The sequence below is a fragment of the Emys orbicularis genome, chromosome 4 (assembly GCF_028017835.1).
Source record: "Emys orbicularis isolate rEmyOrb1 chromosome 4, rEmyOrb1.hap1, whole genome shotgun sequence".
In the NCBI taxonomy this organism is placed as follows: domain Eukaryota; kingdom Metazoa; phylum Chordata; order Testudines; family Emydidae; genus Emys; species Emys orbicularis.
In genome coordinates, this window is record NC_088686.1 from 64,588,667 (window position 1) to 64,610,165 (window position 21,499).

Consider the following 21,499-nt stretch of genomic DNA (forward strand, 5'->3'; position numbering starts at 1 on the left):
GAAAAAATGGGGAGGGAAGTAATTCTGTAAAGATCTGAACACTTTACTAATAAACAGGTGTGAATATATTAGAAAAAGTTCAGAAAAGGGCAACTAAAATGATTAGGGGTTTGGAACGGGTCCCATATGAGGAGAGATTAAAGAGGCTAGGACTTTTCAGCTTGGAAAAGAGGAGACTAAGGGGGGATACGATAGAGGTATATAAAATCATGAGTGGTGTGGAGAAAGTGAATAAGTGAAAAGTTATTTACTTGTTCCCATAATATAAGAACTAGGGGCCACCAAATGAAATTAATGGGCAGCAGGTTTAAAACAAATAAAAGGAAGTTCTTCTTCACACAGCGCACAGTCAACCTGTGGAACTCCTTGTCTGAGGAGGTTGGAAAGGCGAGGACTATAACCGGGTTTAAAAGAGAACTAGATAAATTCATGGTGGTTAAGTCCATTAATGGCTATTAGCCAGGATGGGTAAGGAATGGTGTCCCTAGCCTCTGTTTGTCAGAGGATGGAGATGGATGGCAGGAGAGAGATCACTTGATCATTACCTGTTAGGTTCACTCCCTCTGGGGCACCTGGCATTGGCCACTGTCATATCATCTATTTTGTAGAGGATGTTGGTTGGTGCTTTCTCTGCCTGTCTGATACTGGGATACTGGGCTAGATGGACCTTTGGTCTGACCCAGTATGGTCGTTCTTATGTTCTTATTATTATTCAGGACTCTAATAAGCTTCTGTGTACAATTAGTCCAAATATAATCATCAACAGGTGTAAAAGGCAAGATTCCTCTAAATGATTTCATTATCTTTCATACCCTCACTCACCCCAGGTCTAAATTGCAACACCTGGGAAAGGGCGCATTGCCAATTTGTATATCTTCTGTTTTATTAACAGCAACATCTATGCACTCTCCTCTTACAATCACTTTGATGGTTTCCCACAATATTCTGCCATCTTAATCTTTTTGTATCTTTATTGTTTACAAAATTGTAACTGTTTTAGGCCCCAGTTCAGCAAAGTTCTTAAATATGTGATTAATTGTAAACACATGACTAATCCCATCCTTGTACAGCAAAGCACTTAAGCCTATGACTACCTTTAAGCACACAAATAATTACTTTGAAGTTCAATGGGGCAATTTACATACTTAAAGTTAAGCAAGAGTGTAACTGCTTTGCAGACTCAGGACCTTAATCCTTTTAACCATCTTTATTTTGAAACACCCAATCTTAGCGTCCACATCCTGCTAAACAGTTACACATGTGCTTAATTTTACTACTATGAGTAGTCTCCTTGAAATCAATGGGTTTACTCACAGTAGTAAAATTTAGCACGTGCATAAATGTTTGCAGGATCAGGGCCTAAGTGTCTAAACCCTTCTATGTCATTTACTACCATTCATGGAGATCATTTGCCCTCACTGGGAAATGATCTCATAGACCAGGGGTCGGCAACCTTTCAGAAGCGGTGTGCCAAGTCTTCATTTATTCACTCTAATTTAAGGTTTCGTGTGCCAGTAATACATTTTAACGTTTTTAGAAGGTCTCTTTCTAGAAGTCTATAATATATAACTAAACTACTGTATGTAAAGTTGTCATAACTATAAAGGGAAGGGTAACAGCTCTCCTGTGTACAGTACTATAAAATCCCTCCTGGCCAGAGACTCCAAAATCCTTTTACCTGTAAAGGGTTAAGAAGCTCGGGTAACCTGGCTGACACCTGACCCAAAGGACCAATAAGGGGACAAGATACTTTCAAATCTTGGGGGGGGGAAAGGCTTTGGTGTGCTCTTTGTTTAAGGGGTTGTTCGCTCTTGGGACTGAGAGGGACCAGACATCAATCCAGGTTCTCTCCATCTTTCTAAACAAGTCTCTCATATTTCAAACTTGTAAGTAAAAAACCAGGCAAGGCGTCTTAGTTTTACTTTGTTTTCTCAACTTGTAAATGTACCTTTTACTAGAGTGTTTATCTTTGTTTGCTGTACTTTGAACCTAAGACAGAGGGGGGTCCTCTGAGCTCTTTAAGTTTGATTACCCTGTAAAGTTATTTTCCATACTGATTTTACAGAGATGATTTTTACCTTTTTCTTTAATTAAAAGCCTTCTTTTTAAGAACCTGATTGATTTTTCCTTGTTTTTAGATCCAAGGAGTTTGGATCTGTATTCACCAGGGAATTGGTGAAAAGTTTCTCAAAGCTTCCCAGGGAAGGGAATGGTGGCAGCGGACCAGAACTAAGCTGGTAATTAAGCTTAGAAGTCCTCATGCAGGCCCCCACACTTGTACCCTAAAGTTCAAAGTGGGGATACAGCCTTGACAAAAGTAAATAAGGTTTTTAAAATGTTTAAGAAGCTTCATTTAAAATTAAATTAAAATGCAGAGCCCCCTGGACCGGTGGCCAGGACCCAGGCAGTGTGAGTGCCACTGAAAATCAGCTCGCGTGCTGCCTTCGGCACGCATGCCATAGGTTGCCTACCCCTGTCATAGACTCATAGACTTTAAGGCCAGACAGAACCAAAAATAGTGAAGTCGTCTATAACTAGGCTTGGAAGGACTGTAGTGTTGGTAAATGTCTATTTCACCATACACACACAAACCAATCAAAATGTACAGATAGGTCAAGTAAGAAAAATGCTGCCTGAGAATTTATTAGAGTTTGATTTAAGAATATTTACTTTGTATATTTTGACATTTGAGATTGACAGTTTGTGTTTTAAAGGCCATAAAGCTTTAACTTTTTGAATCTTATCATCTTGTCATTAAATTATTGACTGCCTCCCTCCCCATAAGTTCCTGCCACTGTGAAAATTTAAATCAATAAAAAAAAAACCTTAAAACCCATAATTTTGCACAAATGTGAACATTTAAATTGATAAAAAGCAAAATGCTTAAAAATAAATCAATATTATTCATCAAAATTATTTAAAAAAAATCAAATTCTGCCAAGCCTACCTCTATCACATTGTGATTTTTCCTATCCAGAAGAGTACAAGGATTGGTGACCTGAATGAAAAGTATAATCTGTCCCATCTTTATTTTGTTCTCACCAAGTTACTTGTTTCTTACCTAGTATTGGGTTAGGGGACCAGTGTATGCCAATATTTTCTCAATGGAGGCATGCTGACAATTTCTTGGGAGTAAATTAAATATTGTACAACTGTATTTCCTTGGAAATAATCAGACTTTAGGATCAGATTTTGATTGCATATGTTTAGATGGCATTATTTTCCTAATGACAACTGCAAGAGATGCATCTCATGCAAGGACATTTGTTTTGGGTATTTCCCTTTAAATGCTTTTATTGTTTTTAGCCACCAATGTCAAGCGGCTGTAAAAAAGGATTTATCAGGTGAGGCATTTCCAGTAGAGATAAAGAGGTTTTAATGCCATTGTACAAGGCACTGGTAAGACCTCATTTGGGATACTCTGTACAATTGTGGTCACTCATGTTCAAGAAAGATGAATTCAAACTGGAACAGGTGCAGAGAAGAGCTACTAGGATGATCAGGGGAATGGAAACCCTACCTTCTGAGAGATTTTAGAGTGGTAGCCGTGCTAGTCTGTATGAGCAAAAACAACAAGGAGTACTTGTGGCACCACTGGGTAAGGAAACTCCCATCTTTTCATGTACTGCTAAATATATCTTCCTACTGTATTTTCCACTCCATGCATCTATGACGTGGGTTTTAGCTCACGAAAGCTTATGCCCAAATAAATTTGTTAGTCTATAAGGTGCCACAAGTACTCCTCGTTGTTTTTACCTTATGAAAGGAGACTGGAAGAGCTTGGTTTGCTTAACCTAGTAAAAAGAAGCCTGAGATGGGGTATGATTGCTCTCTATAAATACGTCAGGAGGATAAACACCAGGGAGGTGGTTGAGATATTTAATCTAAAGGACAATGTTGGCACATAACAGTCAAGTCTCCTGTGGGCTGTAATACGCCGGTCTAACTTCAGTTGTTGGGTTTAATGTGTAGATGCTGGATGGTGTTGGTGGCTTGTGATATACGGGAGGTCAGATGAGATGATCTGGTGATCCCTTCTAGCCTTAAACTGTATGACTATTGGTCTGTTTAATTTGTGAGACTAGTCTGAGGACATAATCATCTTGCATTTATCCTACCTTAATATTATGTATTGACCTCCATTTTTCAATTATATTTGGGACTCTTCATGCCTTCCCCTATACTATTTCTCCTGAGGACAGTAAGAAAACAAAAAACGTAACATCCACAACGGGGGGGGGGGTCAACTATGGGACAACTTTTTTAAAAAGCCAAATGCTTTTTCCCAAATTCTGCAACTACAGGTATTTTGCATCCACACAGTAACTGCAATTGGTTTCTTTGGCATTATTGCTGCCGAGAGAGAGAAGTTTGAACTTCAAACTTCTGTGACTCCTTCAAGTTCAAACACATGATCCACACCTTCTATAGCAGTGTTGGCCATCCTTTTGGCAAGGTGTGCCACAACATGAACTTAAAAAAAATCAGAGTGCCACTTTACTAATTATTATTATTACTGTGTATTATTAATATTGTTAAAATATTGTAAAAAGATAATTAATTGTTCATTTTAATATAATTAAAACTTAGAATTTTAGAATTTAAAATTAAAATTATTTGAGGCGGTCAACAAGCATGTGGACAAGGGGGATCCAGTGGATATAGTGTACTTAGATTTTCAGAAAGCCTTTAACAAGGTCGCTCACCAAAGGCTCTTAAGCAAAATAAGCAGTCATGGGATAAGAGGGAAGGTTCTCTCATGTATTGGTAACTGGTTAAAAGATAGGAAACAAAAGAATAAATGGACACAAATCAGACATCAAGAATTATAACATTCAAAAACCAGTCGGAGAACACTTCGACCTCCCTGGATACTCAATTACAGACCTAAAAGTGGCAATTCTTCAACAAAAAAACTTCAAAAACAGACTCCAACGAGAAACTGCAAAACTGGAATTAATTTGCAAACTGGACACCATCAAATTAGGCCTGAATAAAGACTGGGAGTGGATGGGTCATTACACAAACTAAAAACTATTTCCCCATGCTAATTTTCCCCCCTACTGTTACTCACACCATCTTGTCAACTGTTTGAAATGGGCTATCCTGATTACCACTACAAAAGTGATCTTCCCTCCTGCTGATAATAGCCCACTTTAATTGATTTGTCTCATTAGAATTGGTAAGGCTACCCCCATCTTTTCATGTTCTCTGTGTATATATATATATATATATATATATATATATATATATATATATATATATATATATATATATATATATATATATATATATATATATAACGTCCTACTGTATTTTCCACTCCATGCATCTGATGAAGTGGGTTTTAGCCCACAAAAGCTTACGCCCAAATAAATTTGTTAGGCTCTAAGGTGCCACAAGTACTCCTCGTTCTTTTTCCCAGACCTGAAGAAGAGCTGTGTATGGCTTGAAAGCTTGTCTCTTTCACCAACAGAAGTTGGTCCAATAAAAAAAATATTACCTCACTCACCTTGTCTCTCTAATCATCTGAACTGTCAGAGGAGTCCTGTTCCTGAGAAGGCATCACTAGTTGCACTTTTCTTGGTTTTTTCCTTGTTGTTGGACTATCACTAGTCATGTAATCACAGGGCATTTATTAAGAGATTGTGATATAACACCCTTGCTCTTCCCTGCTGATTCTCTGGAACCACTACATATACTTGCTGATCGCCCATCTTTTTGGTAACAATGTGAATCTGCTTTTCCCAGTAGGCTTCTAATTTTGCAGGTCCCCTATGCGCTGACAACTTCCAGACAAGTACCCAATCTCATATGGGGAAAGGGTCACACTTTGAGCTGTGCAATCATAGTAATTATTGTTCCTTGCAGCCAATTTTCTGGAGTTTTCGTTGCCTAAGACAAAAGTTTCTCTCATCTGTGCTTTTTACTTTTGCAGGTAATCACCACAGCTCTCCACTAATTCCTGATTCCCCATTAAACCAAATATAAAGTAAATTGGCAAATGAGGGGCTTTCCCATACGAAAGGAGGAAAAGTCTTCAGCTTTTCCATACTTGTGGCCTGGATCCTTTGGATTTTGCTTTTATTATCAGGTTGGCTTCCAGAGTGTACATAATTCTTCCCAAGAGATGAGTCTAGGTGTTGAAGATGCACTTGTTAGTTTATCTCCTCCCATCCATAGTGATAGCAGTTATCCAGGATATGAGCCCTTCCTCCTGGGCCTGTACTAATTTTAGTTCAGCATTTACAACAGCAATAGATGTTTCCTCAGTACACTCTTCCATGAACTGACCCATATCAAATGACATGCAGGACAAAATATCAGCATCAATGTAAGGCCAGTATCTGATATAGAAATTAAAGTCAACCAACTATCCAGTCACTGCTGTCCAGCAGCATTCAGGTTAGCTGACATAAGTAAATATATCAATGGGTTATCTGTATAAACAGGAAAGGATGACACATAATATAAATAATCCCCAAATCATGGTGTAATTGCCCAATTCAAGCCAGAATCTCCAGTTTCCCAGAATGCAAATTATATCTTTTTTCTACAGGAGAAAGGGTCCTAGAGCCACAGCCTATCACTTGGAACTTGCCCTCCTGTCACTGGTACACCACAGCTCCCCACCCATCAGAAGATGCATCTGTATGTAAAATGAATGGCAGGGGGAAATCTGGATAGGCTATTACTAGGGGTTGTATCAGAATGTCAAACAACTTTTCTAATATTTTCTGATGTTCCTCAGTCTAGGTGATTGGTTGGCTAGGAGGCACTTGACCTCCCTATTCTTTTTCTGCTTTCTGCAAGGCACTTTTCACCACAGATGCTTTTACTGGTGATCTTATTCTGAGGTAGAAAAGACAACAGGTCATACAAAAGCCTTGCCAATTTTAAAAAGTCCATGATGTACTGGCAATAATAATTTAGGGAGCCCAGTACCTTCCACAACTTGCTCACATTGCAATGTTTTCTTCTCTTCCAATGTCGCTACTGAAAAGGTGTCAGCTGGGTCCATTTTATATCCCTCAGCTGTTACAGTCACACCCAGATATTGGACCTCCCTTCTAAATAAAAATCACACTTTTCAGTCTTTAGTTTTGTACCATATTTTTGATATTGCTGAAAAACTTCCCAAACATGCTTAAGGTGTTCCTCAAAAGTTCTACTGGGGACCAGGGCATCATCTAAATACGGAACACAACTCTGATCTCTCAGACCATCAGGACAGTCTTCCATACACCTCTGGAAGGTGGCAGGAGCATCCATAATCCCAAATGGAATGTGAATCCATTCATACAACCCACAGGGTGTAATAAAGGCTGTGAGGGGGTCAGCTCTCAGCACTTTGTTAGGCCTTGCCCTGGACTAGAACAAAAACACATGACTTCCCACCATGCCATCTAACTCATCTATGGGGAAAGGGTTGACAATCTGGCACTGTCTTTTGATTCAGTTCTCAGTTGTCAATACAGAGCCATAAACTACCCTCCTTTTTCTGCACACAGACAACCAGTGAAGAATAAGAAGAGCTGGACCTAATGACCCATCCTCAGTTCAATAAGTCTTGCAAATAGTTTAATTCCTAATAGGGGGGCAGGGGACTGCTAGGCAATCCCTCTTTATGGGTTGGGAGTCATGGAGCTTTATGTGCATTTTTAAACTCTCAACCTGGCTTATTGCAAAAGCACCTGACACCTCTCATAACATGCATTGGGTGGCCTCCTGCTGTTCCTTACTAAAGTGATCAAGGTTAACTAGTGGTATCCTAAGGCGTTACAAGGGTGTGAATTCCCAGCTGGCTGATTTGACCTGGCGTTATTACCACTAGGAATAGTGTCACATCCAGATCTCTTCACTTTGAACTTGGCCTGGTTCAGAACTAGGCCTGGTACTGGCAGTGGAATTACTGTCTGGATCATCTGTTACCATCCCAGCACTATGTGCTGGTGGAATGTAATATCCATGTTGGATTGAATTACTGATGGGAATACTGACTTTCTGCAATGACCCCTGTGGAATTCTGAGTAGGGTCTCCCTAATCTCTAACCCTTCTGGCCAATAACCCCAAATCCCTGGCTCCAAAATGGTTGGTACCCCAGCAGAAAGGCAATTTATAGAAGTCCAACATCTCAAGTGTATCATGTCCCCTTTTTAAATTTTGATCCCACATTTACCTATGCATGCCATACCAATGTCCGCAAACTTTCTGGCCTGTCAAAGGTGTACTAACACATTCATTTTTTCCTGCTGAAATGGGAAAAGGCAGTTGACAAATGACTATAAAGGGCTGGGGGTACTGTATCATCTGGCCATTCGTGACAATACTGTTTAACGTCCTCTTCAGTAACATTATATCCAGTTACAGACTCTCCATCTCCTGAGTTGTGACCAGCATGTTAGTACTGAAACTGTGTTGCAACGCACCCATCACAGGGAAGAGGGGTACAATTAGCATCTGTGAGCCTCAGGCTTTGATCTCTCTCAAGCAACTCTCTGAGCTCCCTGGCTAGTACATTAGGAAGGCTCTCCTTCACTCACTGGCATGGCACTATGCATACCTGTGCATCCGTGTCCCACAAAGATGCTACTTAAACCCATTCAAGGTACACCAAACCAGACATTTCTTTCCCACTGTGTTAGGTAGCTTAGCATGCTGCTTTGGTGTCAATGAACAATTTCCTTCTATCCTTTCAATATTACAATTATACTCATGGTTACTGGTTCCCTGTCCAAGTACATCTGTACCAGATTTTAACATGTCTCACTTTACTAGTCCCGGGGGTTTCTCAATTTCTTATTTATTTCTGGCAACTGTCTCTCTGTGGGACCTTTGGGGCTGGTTGATCACTCAAGGTCCCTTTGGAGTGACAGGGGATAGTTTCCCTTCCAGTCCACTCCTTTTGGCTTCCTGATGAGTCAACATCCAGACTAATTGTGCTCTTCACTTCCACATTGAAAGCAGGGATTGCAAGTATTGCCCTCATCCTCCTTCTGGCAGGGGGGAGAGCCCCACCTCTGATGTGCTCTCTTTGGGGTAAATTGGCATGGTCTCCTTCCTTCTGTCATAATGGGGTGCTCTCAGAACTACTTGGATATCAGTGATCTCCATTTTTAGCTAGATTGTTTAATGAAACCCAAGAGAAAATCAATCAATTGGTAAACTATAATAATGATCAGGACAGAAACCCTTTTCTTGGGAAAGAAATTATTTTTTCAGCATATGGAGAATAGGTAATCAACGCCATAGGCTGCTTCTGGTGATGTGACAGTTGACAACAAGGGAAAGGAAACAGACTGAATCATACGTGGCGGGGGGGGGGGGGTAACCTTCTTGTACATATGGGTTCTAAGTTTTCCTCCCATGTAACATAGGGCAAAGATGATGCCCATCGTAAGGATACTATGGCCAGTAATCCATCCCTTCCATCCAATTCCCATTCCTTCAGGTGTACTGTCTTGTGAATTGACACTATCTAAAATTTTAACTATTGCTTGATTTGCTTTATCCATGTCATTACTAATTTCAATGAAATGTGAATCTTTTCTTTCTAATAATTGTTTTAGCTGTAAGGTTAGTGGTGGTATATATGCATGAATCACTGGAGTACTTTGTCTGATCAAATCCTGATAATCAGGGTTACTCAGAATAGTGATTTCATTTTCAAAAGTGGGTATTGGAGATATTGTTGTGTGACCAATCATTGTAGGCATTTGTGGTTTAAAACGAAAATTTGGATTTGTGACCATACATCTGTGTTGACCATGATAGAATTCATTATGGTTGGTTACTACGCAATACTGTCTTTGTCTTGCATAGGTTATTCGTTCCATAGAAGATCTCCATTTGCTTAGTTGTACTGGACACGATATCTGTGTTGCATTCACTGCCGCTTTTCCTGCTGACCACATAGTGGAGTTATTACCTCAAAGACAGGGGTGGGCAAACTTTTTGGACCGAGGGCCACATCTGGGTATGGAAATTGACTCGGGGCCATGAATTTGGGGGTTGGGGTGGTGGAGAGGGTGAGGGCTCTGGCTGGGGGTGTGGGCTCTGGGGTGGGGCTGGGGATGAGGGGTTAGGAGTACAGGAGGGTGCTTCGGGCTGGAACCGAGGGGTTCAGAGGGTGGGAGGGGGATCAGGGCTGGGGCAGGGGGTTGGGGCACAGGAGGGGGTCAGGGGTGCAGGCTCTGGGCAGCGTTTACCTCAAGCAGCTCCCAGAAGCAGTGGCATATTCCCCCTCCAGCTCCTACATGATGGCACGGCCAGGTGGCTGCCCCTACATGTAGGAGCTGGAGGAGGGACATGCCACTGCTTCTGGGAGCCGTGTGGAGCAGGGCAAGCCCCCTACCCCACTCCCCGGTGGGAGCTTGAGAGCCAGATTAAAACGTCTGGAGGGCCGGATGTGGCCCCCGGGCCGTAGTTTGCCCACACCTTCTCAAAGACATCACACCTACAGATCCATTGATGCCCCTTTTGAGAGCAACAAGCCATCTGCAAGAGGTAGTACCAGCAGAGGTACTTGCAACCATTCCTTGTAAATGTAATTTTCTAGGTGGCCTATGGACTGGACAGTAGCCAATTGATCAAATATATCTTTATCTGGATCAAACACAGGTAGCGATAGAGTGAACAAAGCATATAAGGATTGTTTCATGTCACAGGTTTTTTTTAAATAATATGTGTCATGATTTGGATGTGGCATCACAGATCCTAGGATTCTAATTGCCCCAAATGATATTTTTTTACATTCCATTTGACATTCAACTTTCTCTCCTCCACGCTTTTGAATACATTGTGGACAATACCAGTTCAAAATTTCCTGGTCTCTAATCAATTCTGGTACCTTTTTCAGTTCCAAGAATTGTAAGGTATTGATTTCAATTACACCACAGAATACAAAGTGTACTGTGTTCACTTTATATTATTTTTATTACAAATATTTGTACTGTAAAAATGATAAAAAAAAGTATTTTTCAATTCATCTCATACAAGTACTGTAGTGCAATCTCTTTACCATGTGTGCAACTTACAAATGTAGATTTATTTTTGGTTACAGAACTGCATTCAAAAACAGAACAATGTAAAACTTTAGAGCCTACAAGGCCACTCAGTCCTACTTCTTGTTCAACCAATCACTAAGACAAACAAATTTGTTTACATTTATGGGAGATAATGCTGCTGGCTTCTTATTTACGTCACCTGAAAGTGAGAACAGGTGTTCACGTGGCACTTTTGTAGCTGGCATTGCAAGGTATTTACGTACCAGATATGCTAAACATTTGTATGCCCCTTCATGCTTCGGCCACCATTCCAGAGGACATGCTTCCATGCTGATGACACTCGTAAAAAAAAAATATGTTAATTACATTTTCGACTGAACTCCTTGGGGGAGAATAGTATGTCTCTTGCTGTTTTCCCCACATTCTGCCATATATTTTATGTTATAGCAGTCTCGGATGATGACCCAGCACATGTTCATTTTAAGAACACGTTCACTGCAGATTTGACAAAACGCACAGGTACCAATGTGAGATTTCTAAAGATAGCTACAGCACTCGACTCAAGCTTTAAGAATCTGAAGATAAGAATCTGGAATGCCTTCCAAAATCTGAGAGGGATGAGGTGTGGAGCATGCTTTCAGACGTCTTAAAAGAGCAACACTCCGATGTGGAAACTACAGAATCCGAACCACCAAAAAAGAAAATCAACCTTCTGCTGGTGGCATCTGACTCAGATGATGAAAATAAACATGTTGGTCCGCACTCCTTTGGATCATTATCCAGTAGAACCTGTCATCAGCATGGATGCATGTCCTCTGGAATGGTGGTTGAAGCATAAAGGGACATATGAATCTTTAGCGCATCTGGCACGTAAATACCTTTCAATGCCGGCTACAACAGTGCCATGTGAACACATGTTCTCACTTTCAGGTGACATTGTAAACAAGAAGCGGGGAGCATTATCTCCTGCAAATGTAAACAAACCTGTTTGTCTGAGTGACTGGCTAAAGAAGAAGTAGGACTGAGTGGACTTGTAGGCTCTAAAGTTTTACATTGCTTTATTTTTGAATGCAGTTATTTTTTGAACATAATTCTAATTTGTAAGTTCAACTTTCATGATAAAGAGTTTGCACTACAGTACTTGTATGAGGTGAATTGAAAAATACTATTTCTTTTGTTTTTTACAGTGCAAATATTTGTAATAAAAAATAAGGTGAACACTGTACATTGTGTTCTGTGTTGTAATTGGAATCAATATATTTGAAAATGTAGAAAACATCCAAAATATTTAAATAAATGATATTCTATTATTGTTTAACAGTGTGATTAATCGCACGATTAATTGCAATTAATTTTTTTAATCGGGTGATTAATCATGATTAATTTTTTTAATCGCTTGATAGCCCTAGCCATTATATAAATCTATGGTATGCCCACATCTTGAATACTAAGTGCAGTTCTGGTCACTGTATCTCAAAAAAAATATTAAAATTGGAAAAGGTACAGAGAAGGTCAACAAAAATTACCAGAGATATGGAACAGCTTCTGCAAGAGGAGAGATTAAAAAGACTGGGACTGTTCAGCTTAGAAAAGAGACAACTAATGGGGAATATGATGGAGGCCTATAAAATCATGAACTTGGTGGAGAAAGTGAATAAGGATGCATTATTCACATAACACAAGAATCAGGGGTCACCCAATAAAATCAATGGGCAGCAGAATTAAAACAAACATAAGAAAGTGTTTCTTCACATAATGCACAGTCAGCCTATGGAACTCTTTGTCAGGAGATGCTGTGAAGGCCAAAACTATAACTAGGTTCAAAAAAGAATTAGATAAATTAATGAAAGACAGGTCTGTCAATGGCTGTTAGCCAAAATGGTCAGGGACGCAACCCCATCCCTAAACCTCTGATTGCCAGAAGCTGGGGCTGGATGCCAGGGGTGGATCATTCAATAATTGCCCTGTTCTGTTCATTCCCTCTGAAGCATCTGGCACTGGTCACTGTCAGAAGACTGAATACTGGGCTTGATGAAGCCTGTCTGGCCAGTCTTATGTCATGTTCTTATCTTTGTTTCCTGTGCTCAGTATCTCCCATACACCACTCCCAACTGCAGCTGCTAGTTGTATTGTCTTCGAAATTCTGCTCTATGGAAGAGTTGTTTTTTAACTCCAGGGACCAGCAGCTAACAATCCCTCATGACTGGCTCACCAAATGTAATGCTTCAAAATGCAGATTCTGTCCTTCGAAAACACTCTATCATCACAACCATACAGCACACCCCTGTAACACAGAGCAGAGACGTAGGGGGTCTGTGCAAAAACAGTGCTCCAAATCAAAGCAACTGCACCCATGCCACAGCACCCCAGGTAAGGGAGTGACTAAAAATGACCACCTCTGGGGAACACAGTTGGGCGTTGTCCAAAATGTTCAACCACTGTGCACTCCCTTTTGTGTACGCCTTATAGCTGCAGGCTCTGCCAGTTCTTCAAAGCATTTCCCTTGACCAACCAGCATTCCCTATGCTTCCCCTGGAAGGAGCCTGTGCTGGTTCTTCAGTCATGTCTTTATTCATGTAGGCACCGGGTGATCCAATATTCATTCCCGTAACATAGCTGCAGCCATCAGAAGCTTGACAACATCAAACACATGGCAATGCTGAAGGGAGGCCTATTGATTTTCAGTGAAAATGCGAGAGTTTGAGTTTTTTGTATGGTTTTGGGAGTGGTTTCCAGATTAGAACCTCCCTGTCACATGCAATTCAGCAGGAGGATCAAGTGATTGCTGCTAATCAGAGAAAGCTAGACAGAGCCAGCCAGTTTTACTGCACTAACATGTACTGCCTGCTTTTCCTCCTACTGGCAGTGCTCCAGAGTTCTGCGGCAAGGCTGGTAGCTTCCTCTATTATAGTCCTGGGGAGAGAGCTAGGAAGCACAGACCATGGATGGAATAGAATACAAGAAGCAGCAGTAGTGACAGTATGACTTGGGAGAGGAAGAGACAAAGGTGTTCTACACATTTTGGACATTGTTTCTATATGGTGTCACGTATGGGCTGGTTAAGATGTTGAAACATAGGGCTGAGTGACGTGTTCACCCATGTCTATTTCAAGGTGCTAACATTCCCAATCACTGATGCTGCCTGGTTCTTGTATGGGAATGATACTTGCACAGACGCAGCTCTCACATCTGGAATCTCACCATATATTGAAGCCCTTCCAATGCTACGACAACTTACTACATTGTGACCCATTGTGCAATATGCAGAGCTGTACACAACATATCATGTAGGCAGTGGCTAGCAAGCACAGGTTTTGCTAAGATTACCCTGCATTACCATGCCATATTATGTCCATATCACAAATACAGTCTATCATGCATACCTTGTATACTTACTGAAGCAAAATGCCTGACTTCACAGATACTATCAATAAAAAGCAATTCCTCTGAGTGTGCCAAAACACTGCAGTCTGCTATTAACCTGAGCATAGGAGTTGGGAATAGGCAGGCAGTCGGATCTAGTCACCATACCATAAACTCACACAGGGTGAAATTTACCCCAGTGCTGAAGTCCAGTACGAGATCAATGCACCACTTTGGTCCTCAAAATAGGGCTGACTGAAAGCATTAACTTCTATTAATAACCAGACAATGAAAGACTTTATCAAAGCAATTGCAAAATCTCATAGGGAAGTCTCTCAGAAATGCATATAAAAGAAAAGCTCTTAAGGAGATCAAGATAGGATGTGCCTACCTATTTATCTATTTCATGCTGGTTTTAATCACCATTGTGACTGAAGTCTCTTATTTTTCAAGGAGTCAATCTCTTGTCTGAGGATTTACAAAAGCTTGAAAGTGCTATACTAAAACTCAGAAATGAAAGTCAATCAGGACCCTCCAAAGAGGAAATGCATGCTTAGGGGAGACAAATTTGAAAGAGTCAATATTTCTGGGTCTCCATCACCAGAGCTGCAGAAAAATAAGAGCTACACACTTGATGCCAAATTGAACAGGCTATGCCAAGTAGCATTCACATGGTTTTAATGCTTGGACTCCACACAGAAGAGTAGTGATAAAAAAGAATTGTCCGATTATGTGGTTATATATGACCACCTGCTAGGTTGCTTTACACAGGTATGGAGTGAAGAAGAAAAGAAAAGTGCACTCTAGGTCAGTTTGCCTTTAAAATTACCCTTAAATACCATCAAGTCCCAGACAATGGTCAAGTCAGGATATATGTTTATTTTAAATGAGAACTGTTGATTAAAAACATACTTAACAGATAATGACAAGGGCACCTATGTAACTTTAAAGACCAGGAGGAACATTCAGTTTATATATTGAAAAACCAATGTGAAGTGGCAGTTCAAGATAAACTTAAGCAGAGTGTGTTGCAAGAACTAGGGACCAGATCCACAAAGATACTTAGGAACTTAAACCTCAGACAAACCTAAATCCCAGTTTTAGGCTCCACTGCAATCCACAAAATCCCCATTTGGCTGCTGCCTAACCCTGTAGGCACTAAGGGGGAGATCTGCAGCAATCTCGGAACAAAAACAAGACTATACCTTAAAGACCACCTGTAAGTATCTAGAGAGCGCAGTCCTTGTGTTCCCCCTCCATCACAGGGATGGTAGCTGTCCTTGAGCCTTGAAGGGGTTGACTGGCAAGATTCCTAGTCCTCTTCCCTACAATGCACTTTAGCACAACATCAGTCTGGCCCATGGACAATATTTCACAGAACAGCCACTAAAACAAGGCAGAACTAGTACTATTTAAAGATTAATTGAATCCAGTGTGTACACTGTAGTTTGGACTTATATATTTTTAAACTCACTCTCTAGGCATTTAGACCATGCCGCCACCACCACAGCAGCTCCTTGTATATGGCTACCCATGTACTGGATTTCCAACATGCTGCAAATTGCACTTTTTTCTCCTAAATTAATTTTGTAGCAATTAAATTCTTTGGGGAACAAGGAAGGTTTCTTTATTTGGTGACCTTTGCTCAACAGGGACAGCCAGTTAACAGGGTCAAACTGGAATCCATTGAGGACTGTTGGCCAATCTTCAGAAAAGTTGTGGTTCTCCATGTGCCAGAGGATACAAAAACATCCTCCCAGAGATAAAGGCACTTGGCATGGTGACTATTTTTTATGTCGCCTTTTCCGTTCCACTGCTGTACGCAAGGCTTGAAGAATCAGGTGTTTGTTATTCAGGATGTTGTACTCAGTCAGTTTAACCAGCTGATCATAATCTTGCTCCTTGTATGTGACTGAATATGTAGAATAGGGGGAAAAGCGACTGGTGAGATCAACTTTGCCCTCCTCCATCTCTAAGCTGGAGCGCTTCACACCTGGGGAAAAAATTCAACAGGACATTGCTGTAGTATTGGGCTTATTTCTGTCATGTACCACCAGTAACAGCCCAGAGAAGGAGATTTCTCTGCAATAAGAGCGCTCACTCATTTAAATGCTCTGGGCATGTTTTACAATCGTTTCTGTTGCAATCCAGTAATTTGATCCCTGGATCAGGGGAATGTCAGTTGCCTGATGTGCTGAAGGGAGAGGTATAGGTGACTATCTCTATGATTGTCTCCTGTTATCTGCTCATAACAGCCTTAGAGAAGTCTTCAGATGTGACTCAAGCAGGAAAGGGAAATACTGACATGGCAAATGGCAGGATTTGGGGAAGGGGAATGGAACCAAAAGAAGAGTAGAAGCCTCAAAAGGTATTTAATAGGTGAAACAGTGTCCCATCCAATGGAAAGGCTATTCCTACTGAAAAGAGGAATAGTGATCCAGTCAGTGAATAGGTTATTTACATGGAGGCTCAGAGTTGTGACACTGGCCTTTTTATACTTGGGACAGAGACCCAACATTAGAGACACCAAAAGAAGGAAAGAAAAGTCTGCTAAAAGAGAAGGAAGCTTGTAATTATTTTGGGTTTTTTCCTTAAATGTACATTTCCTTTGACCTTAGTTTAAAGATTTTGCATTTTTATTACAATTTACACTAATATACAGCAAGATAACTAGGGGTGTGTAACAGATGAAGGTGAATATGGAAGTAAAACAGGGTCCTATTCTTCTTAATAAGAAATATGTAATAGAACTAAGTAAAAATGTTAAGTTAGGCAATGGAGAGGTTTGTTGTAGGGAAATGAACAAGTGGAGAGGAATGAATTAAAGAATGAAATTCAATCTGTTGATAGGCTAGCCAGCGTGGCCTTCATTGAATGCTTGGCTACTGCTGATAACTTACCAGGTGCTTTGTAACTTTGGTAGGTGTCATTCACTAATGGGAAAAATAGCAATATAGGAGCTCCTGGAGTCTCGGCATCGTCGAAGAGGTAGCACTCCTTTAGGTTTTTCCTCTCTTCTTCACTCAGCGCAACTTTGGGGAATGGGATTCCTTGTTCTGAGTAGTACTTACAGGACTGGTCCAAAGGCTGTATCAAGGAAGAGAACAATATGAGAACCCAAAGAATAGGCTGAGATCAGGATTTCCTGAAGTACAGCAACTATGATTCTATGATTCTATGAACTAATACTAAATTGTGCTGGGCTACCTCTGGGATAGCACTGGCTTTCCTCTTGGAAAGAATGTGGTTTGAGAAACATACATTATATGAAAATACATGGATAGGTTTTTTAATTTTCCCTGGAGTACTCAACAAAAAACACTGAGTACTACAAAAGAAAATGGTTAGGTTATGGGTTGTGAATACAACTTTAAGATACAGCATTAAGCTAAAATACTGTGGTTCAGAATACTTAACACAGGGCTTTTAAAGGAACAATATCACTAAAAACTTAAGACAAATGACTATTACTGAAGAAAACAGAATAATCTGATTTCTCTCACCAGTATCTGTGATCCTGCACTGTAATTTAAATGCAGGATAACATCCACTTTCCTCTCTGGCCTCAAAAGTGGAGGGCAGCTGGTATTGATGAAGAATCCAGTATCTATCAGGGACAGGTATTCTGCTGTTTCAGTCAGCTGGTTGGGTGATGTGTCCAGCACAGTATCTAAAAGGAAAATATTTCTTGCCATAAGGGAAATCGCAGAAGAGCAGTTTGCTGATGCTCTGATGAACACACTGTTCAAGAAAAAAGGGTATTCAGCCCCATTCAACATTTCTAATTTCATTAGACATTTGATAAACTATTTACATCACTGTTGCTCAGCCTTAAATTAGAACAACTATTTTCTCTGATGTCAGACTCTCCATGGTCATTCTATTCCTGGCTCATTCAAACTGTGCTAGTTCACCCATCCTCCCTCCCACTTTCCCCCCCTTTTTCTTTTGGATGCATTTATTTGATATATGTGTGTGTGTGTGTGTGTGTGTGTATTAAGGCAAAGTTACAAGAAAACATTAACACACTACATTGCACATTACATGTTCAGGATCAGATTAATATTCAAAGAACTTGGCTAAAGATTGTGGCTTGCTAGCTTGGGAGCCCTTCTCCTATGAGTACACTAGAAAGGGTGACCAAATTCCTAAATACTTATCCTCTTTTTGGTGTTTCTCTCATGTACGTACTTGCTTTGAAAGCTTTTCCATTACAAGATCAGTCTATATTTTACTTTACCACAGTACCATAGGAGGGGTCATATTTTTCCAATAATGTGCAATACAGTGTATGTCTACACTGCAATTAAAAACCCGTGGCTGGTGTGTGCCAGCTGACAGGCTCACAGGGCTCAGGCTGTGGGGCTGTTTAATTGCAGTGAAGACTTCCAGGCTTGGGCTGGAGGCCGGGCTCTGGGACCCTGTGAGAGTCCCAGAGCCTGGAAGGCTTCACTGCAATTAAACAGCCCAAGCCCCATGAGCCAGTACAGGCCAGCCACGGGTGTCTAATTGCAGTGTAGACATAACCACAGAATTTAGCTGCTAACAGTAAAAATAAATTAATTTGTTGTTCTGTTTAAAATGCAGATCCTTTACTGGAGCATTAAATAAGCAGGTCAGGGGTCTCTAGGAAGCCGGCATTTGGTCCTTTTGACCTGCAGTGGCACCCTCTTCTAATGATCAAAGATTTCTTCTGTCTACCCACTAAGGCCCAGAGGCTCAAACTCCCTAAATACCTTTGAGAGTCTGGCCTTAATGTCTCCTCTCTGTTCATAAAGACTGTGAATGCTGCCAACACACTGAGCCAAACTATGGAGATTTAATCAACCAGCGACAGCCCAAAGAGAAATGAGCTTGAACCCCATCAAATCCATGTCACTAAAGATTTTCAGCCCTGTATAGTTCAATTGATTGATCAAACAATTCTGTTTAAAAGTAGATTCAAACTTTGGCATGTAGGGAAGCTGGGGGGAGAGGGGAGAGGGTTGAGGGGAAAATGGGAATTGTTTGGTTTGGTTTGTTGTTAAATAAAATCCGTTCATTCTCTCCCAAGTCACGCAGATTTCCTCACTATATCGCAGACCTCAAATTCCTGCAAAGGATGCTGCTGAAAGGCAAGTGCTATTACCTTTCCATCTACAAAACTTGTCATTCTCTAGGTAGTCATTATGCAGCTGGAGGCCTTTCAGGAAACTGTGGTACTGGGCAACTGACGTGCGCTCTGTAATGGCACCACGAAGAACACGGGAAAGGGGGCTTGCCGTGGTGAATACTTGAGTCTTCTGTTCGTGTGGCCTCATAGGTAGGACGGGCTCTTCTTCTGCAAAAGAGGTAACTAAAGGGTTTGTTTGCCTAGATAAATGTTTTGAGGAGCCCCCAAAATAGCAATAATAAACAATAACAATCTCTACGCTATTAGTTTATGGTGTCCATGATGAAAGGTCTCACGAGCACCTTAACAAAAGGTAGATAAACATTTTTTTGATCTATTAAGACAAAATTTCTTAAGATACCCCAGGGCTGGATTAAAAACAAAGCCCTAACATCCAATAAGCCATACAACGTCACACCGCCTACAAATCATAATCCTGAAAAATAAATCAAGTTGAACTGTATTTGTTAACTTAAAAATTCAGCAAATCTTGACGTGGTGTTTTTTGAGTCTCTAATTAGCTGCAAACCAGGATCATTATTCTTGAATATATTTACTCTCTTACATATTCAGTGATTATTGCTAGTGATCAAAGGGCAGGAACAATATCAATGGGTTATTCAGAAGTGATCCCATGATGGTAGTCAATATTAGTCTTTTGAAACTGGTTCCTTCCAGGCAAGATAAAATGCCTCTGCAGTTTTTTAAAAATAGAACTCCAAAAAGCAAGTGCATGGTTTACACAACAAATAGGCGTGAAGCATAATGATAAATAAATGGTAAGGCAGAGGTACAAACTTACCAATATCATTTACTCTGTCTCGGGTCCACCTGTGCCAAAAGTCCTCTGAAGTGTGGGACAAATTCCAGATATATAACAGATTCAGGGAAAATAAACTACTCCACATGCCTGTGAAAGGAGAGCGAGATCAGTATTGCCAACCCTAAACATTAAAAAATCATAAGTCAGGCCCTCCAAAATCATAAAAGATTGGATTAAAAATAATGAGATTTGTTTTTAAATAAGAAATGTTGAGTTATTTATATTTGTTTTCTGCTTTTTAAAATCTTTAGGGCATTCTTGGTGCACATTTTCAAGCTTTGCTCTAAAACCATGAGGGCTAAGAAATATTTTTTTAAATGAAAGTTGCACTTCTCATGTACTCCCATGATTCTGGGCGTCAAGAAAAAACACACCACAGAACTCAAGACTTGTGATAAAATCATGAGAGTGGGCCATGCTAGAGATTTTATGGAGACCTATATGATCGAGTCTTGGGAGCATTTAATTGAAAATTGCCTTTTTATCCTTCCATCTGAAGTTGTTCCCTTACCTTCTATTTTTTGCAGGCATCTGTCTCTACACAATTCCAAACTTCTGCTTTTAATATCTGACTTGGGGTTTTTAGATTCTAAAGACCAGATTGTGTCTGGCTTTGTGTGGGTGTGCAGGTAGGATGCAAAGAATCTTCCTCTCTTGCATATGCCTTGAAAGGGGCCATGACAGTGCCTGTGCTCTGGGAAATGCAGGGATGCTCTTTTCTCATGTATGCTGCTCTCTCTGTAGACCAGGTCTGGTGCACCAAGGGAACAATTTTAACCATTTTAAAGCATGGTGCAGCTTGCATAGTCATGCACAACTGAGAGCTTGAAAAGGAATTTATGACTCCTAGGGCACAATGCCCCCCCAGCCCCCGCCCTCCCAAGTAATTCCTCGAGCAGTGCAGTTCTTTACAGGTCTCTGCCTGAATGGTACAATTTTACCCAACTCTAATTCAGATAGTCTGTCACAGTGAGGGTTATAGGTCAAATCCATCATAAGATGGAAGCCTTCTTGTATCTCTCACAGGGCCGCCCAGAGGATTCAGGGGGCCTGGGGCAAAGCAATTTCAGGGGCCCCTTCCATAAAAAAAAGTTGCAATACCATAGAATACTATATTTTCGTGGGGGCCCCTGTGAGGCCTGGGGCAAATTGCC

The 21,499-nt window shown here is 40.7% G+C and overlaps 1 protein-coding gene across 1 annotated transcript in view; it reads right to left on the reverse strand.

Annotated features, from left to right (window-relative positions):
* Positions 1-16,154: 16,154 nt before the first annotated feature.
* LOC135877751 (cytosolic phospholipase A2 epsilon-like) overlaps positions 16,155-21,499 on the reverse strand; it is a 39,803-nt gene continuing 34,458 nt past the window's right edge. Inside the window, exons 17-21 of the mRNA XM_065403304.1 lie at positions 20,325-20,432; positions 19,499-19,690; positions 17,874-18,040; positions 17,271-17,457; positions 16,155-16,363 (exon numbers count right to left, since the gene is read on the reverse strand). Of these exons, the coding sequence (XP_065259376.1) occupies positions 16,155-16,363; positions 17,271-17,457; positions 17,874-18,040; positions 19,499-19,690; positions 20,325-20,432 (863 nt within the window). The remainder of the gene's footprint in view (positions 16,364-17,270; positions 17,458-17,873; positions 18,041-19,498; positions 19,691-20,324; positions 20,433-21,499) is intronic.